Raw genomic sequence first — 11342 nt, 5'->3', positions numbered from 1 at the left:
AATAAATTTCAATCTTTCTATATCAATTTTTCTTTCATGCGGTTTTTTATTCGCGGGTATAATTTGGGAAAAGCGTACCGCACACCGGTACGAGTGAACCGTTTTTTTTATCTCGACTTGTGATTTTTTCCGTATCGTTTTTTTCTTCATTTTCCTTAACTAGGCCAATCGAAGCTGGTCGCGTAACTTTGCAACGCCAGATGCCCGAGCGCGGACACCAAACACACGGCTTCAACCGAAATAGCCTCTTGTGTTTATTCCTTGCCCCATAACTACGGTCGGCCTCCACCCAATTTTATCCGAATTTCTTGTCAAAGTTCTTGCTCGATTTATCCGATATCCGGTTTCGGAATTTTCAGCCGGTATTTCGCAAGGGCATGAACATATTTCTTATTTATTAATGTTGACGATATCTCGACCGTTACGAGTAGGTATGCGTTCATTATACGTATTTTATTATCGAACAGATCTTGTTTTAGAATCGATCTATTTCAGTTTCAAGTATATCTAAATTTAACGAAACAAAGAGGATGATGAGGCGAAGCATCGCAAGAGAAAAAAAAAAGAAGAAAAAAAGAAGTCGTCGTAGAATAAACGTTCGTGAATCGAGACCGCAATGATCGTCGGCCATTTTGATTGGTGAGAAACCGAGGGGGCGATTTTTCGCTCGCGCGGTGCCGTTACCGCAAATACCGGGTCTTCATATTTTTCATAATTCATTCAACTTACAGCCATACCCATTCACTCGCGGGCCTTTTCCGCCGCGAAGAGGGTAAGCTCGATTCAACGCTGTCATTAATTAGTGATTACCGAATCAGCCGCATCTCAACTCTTTTCTATAGGCGTTAAAAAAATTATCGATCCCGCAGGAACGGCCCTCCATTCTCTTTTCGTTCGCTCAACTAACGTTACTGCTGCTGCTACACTATTAAAGCTCAACGTTAATGCTGCACCAAATATAAAATTGGACAAGTCCCAGAACCGGAAATGCCGTACGGTTCGCCAATCTAAAACTTACTTCACATCTCGCACTGCGCGACTCCGGCACTCTCCTGCCCGCCTTTCGTACGTACGTACGTACGTACGTATGTCGCAAGCTGTCCGCGTGCTGTCAGCTTTCTCACGAGTAGAATACCGACTGAAAAATCTTACCAGAAATCGAATTAACTTAAGTAAATATACGACGTCATAATCGGTGCGTTAATCACCCTCATTAAACTCGTTTCGTAAAAGATGTAACAGAAAGAAAATGCGAAGTGACTAACGCGTCTCGCTTTTTTTATTATACTCTCCAGACGTTGGAAAAGTCCAACGTCAGTTCTATAAAATTGTACAACCACGAAAACCACCGGTTGAGGAAGTAAAAACGCGTTGTAAAGACACCGCACGCTTCGAACCACTGGAACTCCTACATATACACAAATAATACACGTGTATACATAAGCGTTATTACATAAATACGGAGAACTTCTATCGCTCAGAGTTCAACGTTAAAGATTCCGATTTTGCCGCCCCGATTCTATGAAGGAATAGTAACCGGCATTTCCTTTTAGCGGCGGATGCTTAAGGGCAAAATACAAAATGAGAACTATGGAAGAATAGACTTATTTTCTTCTTCAACTTTTTTCGCACTAGAAAATTCACTCGTTAGTAAAATCGGTAATATTTTTAGCGCACCTTTCGCGGTATGTTAATCATATAACACGTGAACCAACGACGACGTCAGGCGTCGCGGCGCAATGAGCCAACAACTAACATCACGTATATCAATCTACTTATAACTACATATATATTATATATGCATATTACGCTGAAATTGCTGCCGATTACATGAACACTTTATCGCCAATCGCGTCGGTATAAAGATAGCGAGAAAGTCTCAGGTATAGTTTTCAATTGTACAACAAAAACTTCTACCCGCAATAGATTTTTACGAAACTTGTTCATTTCTTCATTGTTTTCAGTTGGGCGCCACGTTCGAAAGTCGCGGTCGTATATCCCGCGTCAAAAAAGCACAAAAGACCAGTGCGAAACGGAAGAAGGAAAAAGAAAGAAATCAGCTGACGGTTATATCTTCCGTACGGTGGTTGTTGCGACGAGAATATAATATCCCCCCATGAAAACGCTACTACCCAGAATGCAATGCGTCGCGTACTACGTAGTTTACTCGGTGTCTTGGTCTTGTGCGCCGCTCGGTTCGTTGTCCCCTTTGTTTTAAGTTTATCTTCGGTGCAACCACCTTGTGCTCGCCTACTCCGGAGCTTCTTACTTATCTTTTTCCTTTTTCCTTTTTTTTTTTTTTTTTATTTATTTCTCCTTGTTTTCGTTTATTCCTCTTCTTCCCATCATGCCTTTCACCCTTTCTTCGACCGTTTTACTATAGAAATACTTCGTAAACATAGAACGTAACACGTGCGCGTATACGGTATACGCGTATACAGTTAATTTGAAACTGCAGCTTTTCCATTTTTTTCCAACAATTATTGTTTCAATTTATTTTTTCTTAATTGACTACGAACTCGTGCTAATTGGTATACGGTACACGCGATCCGAACTATTCATCAGAATTATCAAGTCAGGTCCCATTGGTCCCGCGGACCCGAAGGTCCTGAAAATTATTTGATTAGAAAATAATTGAACAAAACACAAAGACCTCAGTGTTCACGATTCGCTGGAGCTGCAAGTTTATGTTATACGTGTACGTGTTCTTGGTTCGCAGGGTTCGTTACGAGTTTGTTTTTTTTCCTCGATGTTATTTCATTCTCTCGTTTTGTGCGAATGAAATCGCCTTCAGCTGTTGTTTCATCGGGTTCACTTTGGAGTTGACCTAGGCACCGCTTTTCTGGCCCTTTTTTTGGTTCTCTTTTTGGTTCTTATTCTGTTTTTTTTTTTTAGTTTCTTGCTGCGCTGCGGGCTTTGTACAAGCGAAGTCTCTCTATTGCTGCCACGTGCCTCATTCCACATCTACGTTTCACTTAGGTTTTCGCTTTGCTTTTAGAAACTGCAGCAGTGGCAACGGCATGTCTTCTCTTTTTTGGCTCTCATCTTACTCTTATTTTCTCCTCCCCTGATGCACATCTCTTTTACCACTGCTTTTGTGCTTGCATTCTTATATATACAAATATATATATACATGCGAAGAACAGCTACCTAATTCAACTGCGCAGTTAACTGAGGCATGTGCGCATTTCACCAGATTATATACCGTATATACCTGAGTATATATGTATAGCTAATCTATTATCGCGTAGGTCATGTTATACCGCGATTTATCATAGCAGAGAATTTTTCTTATCAAAAATAACGATATCATACGATAATGTAGGTTTGTTTTTTGTTTTTTTTTTCAATTCACCCGCTGTTCCGCACCATCGACATTTCTAAGGTGACCGTCTGAAATTTAGTGTTTCTTCCCGGAGAAAAAATTTGAGGGTAGATTGTATGAGTTGTTATTCGAGTACATACCTATAATTATAATGGTTACGTAAAATAACAAACAAATAAGATGTATGCATAATACATGAAATTAAACACGATCGGAGATCGTTAAAGAACACATATACACATAACTCTGAGAACGCAGAAGAGATAGAACACGTATGTAAATTAACCTCATAAGCGCTAATCAATTGGAGTAAAAAATTGATTGCTGAAAATAACTATACTCATATCTTTCGTAGAGTTTTGAAATATTGTGCGTACAAACTGCGGAATAGTATAGTTGCCGCGAGAGATGTGTTGGCCGAACGAAACAAGAAAATCAACAACCAAAAACTAAAGTATTAAATAAATAAAATAGAACTCGTATAGTCAGTAATAGAGAGGAATAAAAAATAAATGAAAAGAAAAACTACTTGCTCAAAACGTACAGTCTGTATCACTTCTGCGAGAGATTCGAACATTTTTTTACGACAATCCTCGACAGATTTATTTTTTTATTGTCGCCGTAATATTGTCAAGGTAGTAGATTATGGACTGAATGTGAATGTGTGATATTGTTGTGAATTCTAGGAATTGGCAAGGTGTTCCGAAATGCAATGTTTGCCTGGAAATATGGAGAACCGGTCCAGAGCCCGCTATCTCTCGCTTGTTGCAAGGATGCTGCGAGGGTATATGGGTATAGGTATAGAATAATGCCGTATGGGACGAGAAACGGGACGAGCCGATGGCCGGTGGTGTTTGGCTGCGAACCAAAAATTCTGACACTGACTGATATACAATCGCGCGGAACGCCTAACTGCCATACTGCAAAACAGCGCGAAGCTTTGTGTAATAATATCGTTTCTATTCCCTCCCTCTTCTAAAAGTCTACTTTTTTCCATTTTTTTTTTATTTTTGAACAATTTTTTTTCCCCTTATGATTTATGATACGCGTTCCATCAACTTCGATATCAAAGAAATATCCGCAACACGTGCGCCACGCGCGTTTCGCGCACACTTTCGTACGCCTCGAATTTTTCAACGGATTTTCAAAAACGTACCAATGGCGAATCGAAAAATTTTATTTCATTTTTATCTTTCGATATGGAGGTATGTGATCAGAAGTTTAGAGAGAACGTTCCAAGGAGATCCATCAACGATTTTATCTCCCTGAAAAAGTCGAGGCTGGAAAAAAGTTTTTTTAACCACCCCGATATTCTTCTTCCCAGAAACTATCAATCTGGTGTCCGTGGACACAAAACATACCGAAATCCTTGACCGAAAGCATCCGACGTTCCATGGTATGCGCGGGTTACTTGTGTACAGTTTATGGTAAATAACCGGCATCATTCATTAAAATATAATATGGAATAAGAATGAAATCTCTCCGGTTGTCCATCAGTCTTTCCCTCCTATATTTTATGCTCTATTAATAAAGCTCGAATCTACATATATATATACGTAGACGGAAATAACATACGGCGCATACTCCACATGACGATGATCACCATCATCATCATCATCATCATCATCACCATCGTGGATACGCGACAGCTGGGGGGCTGGCTAGAACGAACGAACAAACGAACGAACGAACGGACGGACGAACGGACGAACGAATGAACATCCATTTGACACGTTGGGCTATTTGACCCGAAGAGATCAAGGGTTATAACGAACCAGCGTAGAAGGTCCTTACAAACACGCGCATTACATACACAGTGATTGCTTCGATCCACCCGACCGTGGATCGCTGTGTATTTCATAGATCGCTTTTACGGCTCTTCGTAGTCTGTAGCATACGTATCGTCCGTACAACTGTTGCTGCCGCTGCATGAGCAACATTAACTTACAGTGAGTCACGAGCACGTGGTACGAGACTGGTAACAAATTACCACCGACCCATGGCATCGGTTCGAAACGTACCGTAAGTATCGCGTATGGACGAACGCTTTCGTATACAGTACCCCTTTGGTTTTGGCCGATCCATCGTCGCAACGATCCTATAGACAAAGTGTTCGTCCTTTTTTCGGTAAAATTACCTAATCTTTTATTTATAATTGTTGAAACGCGGCTGTAAACGGTACAAGATCGCATCATTTTTTACGTCTTGAAGTCCGCTAACCCCGACTATATTTACGTTGAATCTCAAATAATCTGTTATAATTTCTTATTTTTCTCCGCTATATTTGTTCACATGTTATACATGCGAATATGGAGAGATCAGTGACCCGAATTTTGATTAGTTTGCAGTTGAGGTGCGATAAATAGAAGTAAAAAAAAAGATTGATAATTATCGGAACAGATGTTTCCTTTATTTATTTATTCGCTTATCTATCTTCACTTTTTTCAACATTTTCAATTTCGGTATACGCCGTACATGAAGTTTCAACGTAGGTTTTAAAAACCGATTAAACAAACACCGCGTCGCTGTGGAGAAAAAGTCAAGAAATATACATATATATGAACTAGAATTTTTCGTTCTTCGTCAGCTAATTGCGGGGATTACAGATCGTATTCGATCAGTATGTGCGGAAATTGAAAAAATTTTATTTTCGACCAGATACGATACCAAACGTGTCAGTTCGAATATACATATATACGCAACGTGCAATATTAGATATCGCGGAGCAATATCGGTACAGAGAAGTGTGAATTTCGTTTATCAGTATAAAAATGAATCATTTCTATAATGAAAGTTGCGGACTTTGCTTTTCACGTAATAATTATGTGTCGTACACGCATATACGTATTATTATAACGAAGAATCTAGGCCGACGATCTTCAATCTCGAGGACCTGCAATGACTGCGTTATTATTACATACATATACGTACAACATCTCGATAGACGCGTCGGAATCACACTACAGAGACATGCATCTAGGTATGTACGCGATACGTACCTACGTGTATACTGTGTACTGCAATCGTCACATGATAATTAATCTTATTTCAAATTTTTATTTTATCTTCACGGAAAAATAAATATAACGTACACGTGATTCGGGATTCGGACGAAGGAACTAATTACATCGGATCTTTCCTAATTCGGCATAATCGTACAAACTGTAGGCACATATTTTACAAATACATAACCGATTCGTTCGGATGTACAATTATTTACTTATTACGATAATTTTCTTTGATATAAACGCGAATCGATCGATATACTGTGCACACATAGGTATACATATATATGTACATGTATATTATCTTCATTTGAGCAGCTGTGAAATTATATAGGGAATCAATTCACCCTAACCTTTTTCGCTCCGCATATTGCGTGGGTATTCCTCGTATATCTAAATAAAATAAAAAGAATAAGAGGAAAAAAAAAAAAAAAACTGTTCAACTAGTTGAGCCATTAAATATATTGCGTCTAGAGATTGGGTTGAGCCGTATATAGATACCTACACAATCTCGTGAGATGATAAACTTTGCGGTTGGCGGAGAAAAAAAGCAAAAAAGGCAAAAAATACTTTTAAAATAAGATGTTAAAATTGTAGATAATAAAAATGATATAAATAAATAAAATTATACAAACAGCAGCAATGTAGAGTCTGGTCACGTACGTTATATGTTTCTGAATGCTGGTAAACATTTCTTTCATAACGTACCGTAGAAGCATATAATATGCGCACATATAATACTGCCCATAAATGCCGCAGAAGAAATCCGCGGCTGTTCTCGCGACGCTTATGTTTCGAATTATAATAATTTTAGACGAATATTTTTACGAAAAATTTATATTTATGTACACACGTATTATATACATGTACAGCGTGTAACCTACAACATGAAATTCGGTAAAACTCGGTCGCGGTGTTTAATTTTCGAAGTCATTTCGAAACTCCGAAATGTACCGAGTGATATTAACCCTTAATGTGCGAACCTGTTTCGCGAACGCGCTCGAGTTGAATTTGTCCGCCAGTTCATGAATTGAGAGTCGAAGTGTTCTTCCATTCGTTCATTTTCATTATCCTTTTTTCTTCGGATAGGGATATTTCTCCGTTCTCTCGGTGTGAAAAAATCCTTTTTTCCAATAATGCAATATTATAGACGCTCCTCAGTTACGCGATGGAATTAAGATTTGGCAAATAATTGCATAAGCCGGTTTTACATACAATAATGATAACAATCATCATAATAATTATTATTATTCAAAGGTTAAATAACAAAACTACACAGGAGGCAGACGCATACCGTCGAGCTAAAGCTAAAATACCATCGCGCAGCACCCATATTGCCATATCGACTGTATTTATTTTATTTATTTTCCTGATCCTCTTGACCTTGTATAAAAAAACTTAGAGATTTACCGATCACACGTATATACGAACTTTGAAATAAAAATTATAAAGAAACCGTATATTTCTTTTCAGTTGATAAAAAAAAAAAAAGGGAAAAAATATGCTATAACGTAGACGGCATTACATACATGTATGAGGTTCAGTCATTTCCTTTATTGTTTTTTGTTACATTAGGTATATACATACATGTACAATATGTTGTATACTTTATTTCAATTTAAATCGCAGACAATTTTTTTCATCTCTGCCTCCACTGTGCACGATATACATGTTTTCTTTTCTTTTTACTTTTGCTTTGCGGGATCATATGCACGCTATATAATAGCGATCGTTTTAGAATTCTGCATCACTTTTCTTGAGCGAAACATATACAGCGAATCGTATTATATCTAAATTAATTTCTTGGAAGGAACAATAAGGGTTCGGAAGGGTTTCTTGGGATTCGAAACGAACGAGGAAGTGGGTTACGGTATTCGTTTTGGAATATTTGCGGTTCGTTATCTTTTTGATTTTTTTTTTCTTCTCCTTTTTCTTCGTTTTGTACATACGTATATATCGACCTCCCAAACCCATCGGTTTCAAAGGGTCTGGGTGTATGGGGCATAACCTTGGAAAGATCCTGTTGCGCACCACAAAATGATGTGGAGAAAAAAAAAAAAAAACGAAAGAGAGAAAAGGACGGAAAAAAGGAGAAGATATATGAAAATAAAGAATTATTTATTTGTTGTTATTATTATTATTTTCAGGAACGAGACGAGGAAAGTCCAGAGGCTAACACCAGCCTCGTTTCAACTTCTCCCTCCACGTCTCTGGGGTCCCTCTTGTAACCCGAATGTTTACGGTGCTCAAGCACGTTTCACCATATTTCTACGTACGTAGGCATGCGGACGAAAATATGTTTAATACGCTAAAAAATCGCGATTGTATGAATATACGAATAATGCATCCACCTAATGTTCGCTTCGGAGTCGGGGAGAAAAATTAACTCGCGAATCAATGGCGGTTTGCTTTTGTTTCCCTGATAATTTAACAATACAAGATATGGGGATTTTACTCATTTGTATATCAGTGAATTCCACCTTTTGCATAACTTATTAATCTCAGTCGGTTAGTCAGGACCGCAAACAAAGGTTTGCTGAATACATACTACGTATATATATATATATATATATATATATATATATATATATGCACCTATCTCTATATGTTTGGTTAACCAGCACGTGGTTCAGACTTATCCTTATCTAATGTAAACCTCGACGTTCTTGAAGTCTTTGTTGTAAGGTATGAATGTATGGCGCGTACACAGGCGTCTGAATTATTTAAAAAAAAAAAAAAAACACATGAGATTGTAAAAACTCTTCCTAAAATGGTTGTTCGATAGTTTTTTTTTTTTTTTCTTTTCTCTTGCGATAAACTCTGCAGCAAGAATTATTTTCGTTGCAGTTATTAATAAGTTCGATGGGTAGGCGTGACTAGCACAATAATAAAAATGAAAAAAGAAAAAGGAGATATGAAAAAATGAAAAAATAGAAAAAGAACATTATATTCGATTGAGTCCGCGATCGTAATAAATTATCACTCTTGTTTGGCTATCCTTTATTCCATCTATACCACTTCGGAACGGTAAAATATATACGACTTGAAATTAAATGGCCTTTTCGCTTCTTCTTCTATTTCTTTTTCTTCTGCGGTAGCCCGGGCGAGAATTTAGCTTTGCAATTCTATGGGTCCTAGATTCCTTTTGACGAGGTTTCGAAGATAGCAGAGCGGAAATACCGTTCCGTAATATATTTTTGCAAATTATTTACAAACGAAATTTCTGCTGATCGATTCCTCGTTGAGGAGAATAGCCTGCACGACGACGATCGGCTGCGTGCAAAACGAACACCCTGTGTAATAAATGTGAATTTTTTACACACACGCTATCGCAGTACGCGTTTGAAACTACATGTGTGCATATTTGATATATGCAAAGCAGACGCGCGTTTACCGCACGGTTGAGTAGGGCAAGGCTGTCCGAGAAACACGACTTATTATATGCCTACCTACCTACTCTTCACACTAACGACGATAAGTAGCCACACAAAACTCCTCATTTTTCATCATTTCTGTATTGGGAATTTGGAGAAAATAAAATATTGAGTACTGAAGAAACGGAGTGGAAAAATATAAGAACGGGAAAAGCTCTATGTCAACCGATCCGCGAGCGACAGAAATTCTGTTCTTTTTTTTTTTTTTCTCTTTTAAACACATTTGGCAGAGCTAATTTTATTTGTATCTTGTATATTTATCGGAAACGTGATTTGATTTTTCTTACGACTGAGTGATGTAGGAGTATAATTGTATAGACGTCACTGCAGCGTCTGTATGTTAAGTTTTCAGATTAGGTGTACAACATTATATACGTGAAGAAACCGCGATATTGAGTTGGCAAAAACAGACCCGATACTAAGAAAGTTACAAAAGATGTTGGCGAAGTTACTTATATAGTTTGGAAAATTGCCAGGTTAACCAAACTTGTAGCATATTCTTGATTGGATGAACAATTGTCGTTATTTCATTATTGAACTATACGATGTGTGAATGAGGATGTAGAAACGTTAACAGAAAAATGTTGAACTAATTATTATCACTCATCAGCTGAGTCTGTGACAATCATGATCTGTGAATACGAGGTTCTGCCGATGTATGTATGCGTAATATCAAGGGTGGAATACACTGATTTGGAGATGAGGTAGAAAAACGGTTGAAATTACGGATATTTCAAGTGTACTTGCAACATTTGTTTGCACGAAGAAAAAAATATTGCGCAATAGCTTTGTCCACTTTATTTCTTAAAACTTATTCCGTTGACAATGAGCCAGATGAACTTAGAACCACATATGGCAAGCCGCCAATATGTCACGTGTCTATTATTATATTTGCTGGCCGATATACCAAGGGGTTGAGAAAAAATTATTTGCATTTTAGGGAGAAACATGATCGAAACTTGACATTGTGCGGATCAAGCTTGAACCATTACTCATCGGAAATTTGATTTTTTTCGGTACTCCCAGGCAATCTGACGACCCAGGAAATCGACAGTTCCACGGACTCGCTTAACAGGACCAGTGCTAACACGACGACGTCGCACCCACCGATGAGCATCTCTTCACCTTTAACAGGAAGTGTATTCACGTTCACCAGTTTTCAATTTAGACATTATTTATGATACACATATAACGAATAATCAATGACGTATGGATAATTCATTATGTCCTCATGTCTAGTATTTATTGAAATGACTAATTGTAAATCAAAAACGTAATATTGAAATGAAAATACATCTTGTGAATGATAATGGAACGTTCGTAATTTAGTCACCGATATTGTAACAGAGCAATTGTTGAATTTATCTTTCCTGCGTAATGTATCAATAAACGAACGTTCATTCTGAACATAATGTTTGATGATTGTCCCCCGTCACTTATCTCTTACTGACGTGCTTCATCAGCAACATATGATGACATCAAACTTTGATACGAAACACGCACACACGCCTGTAATGCAAAGTCCTGCAATGACTCCAATTCAAGACAGGCGGGCGATTCTGCATGCACACAATGAGG

The 11342-nt window shown here is 37.9% G+C and overlaps 1 protein-coding gene across 16 annotated transcripts in view; it reads left to right on the top strand.

Annotated features, from left to right (window-relative positions):
* LOC105684409 overlaps positions 1–11171 on the top strand; it is a 29627-nt gene extending 18456 nt beyond the window's left edge. For 9 of the 16 annotated variants that reach the window (XR_007278109.1, XR_007278116.1, XR_007278117.1 and 6 more), the window contains 2 exons: positions 8478–8602; positions 10791–11171. Coding sequence is in view for 5 of the 16 variants with exons in the window: in XM_048654290.1 (XP_048510247.1) it covers positions 6097–6305; positions 8478–8602; positions 10782–10945 (498 nt within the window). In the remaining 11 variants the exon portion in view is untranslated. The other 7 variants (XM_048654293.1, XM_048654292.1, XR_007278115.1 and 4 more) reach the window with 6 other exon arrangements.
* Positions 11172–11342: the final 171 nt, after the last annotated feature.

This window comes from Athalia rosae, chromosome 4 (genome assembly GCF_917208135.1).
Source record: "Athalia rosae chromosome 4, iyAthRosa1.1, whole genome shotgun sequence".
In the NCBI taxonomy this organism is placed as follows: domain Eukaryota; kingdom Metazoa; phylum Arthropoda; class Insecta; order Hymenoptera; family Athaliidae; genus Athalia; species Athalia rosae.
Note: the sequence above shows the minus strand (reverse complement) of the source record. Positions and strands in the feature narration are given on the sequence as shown.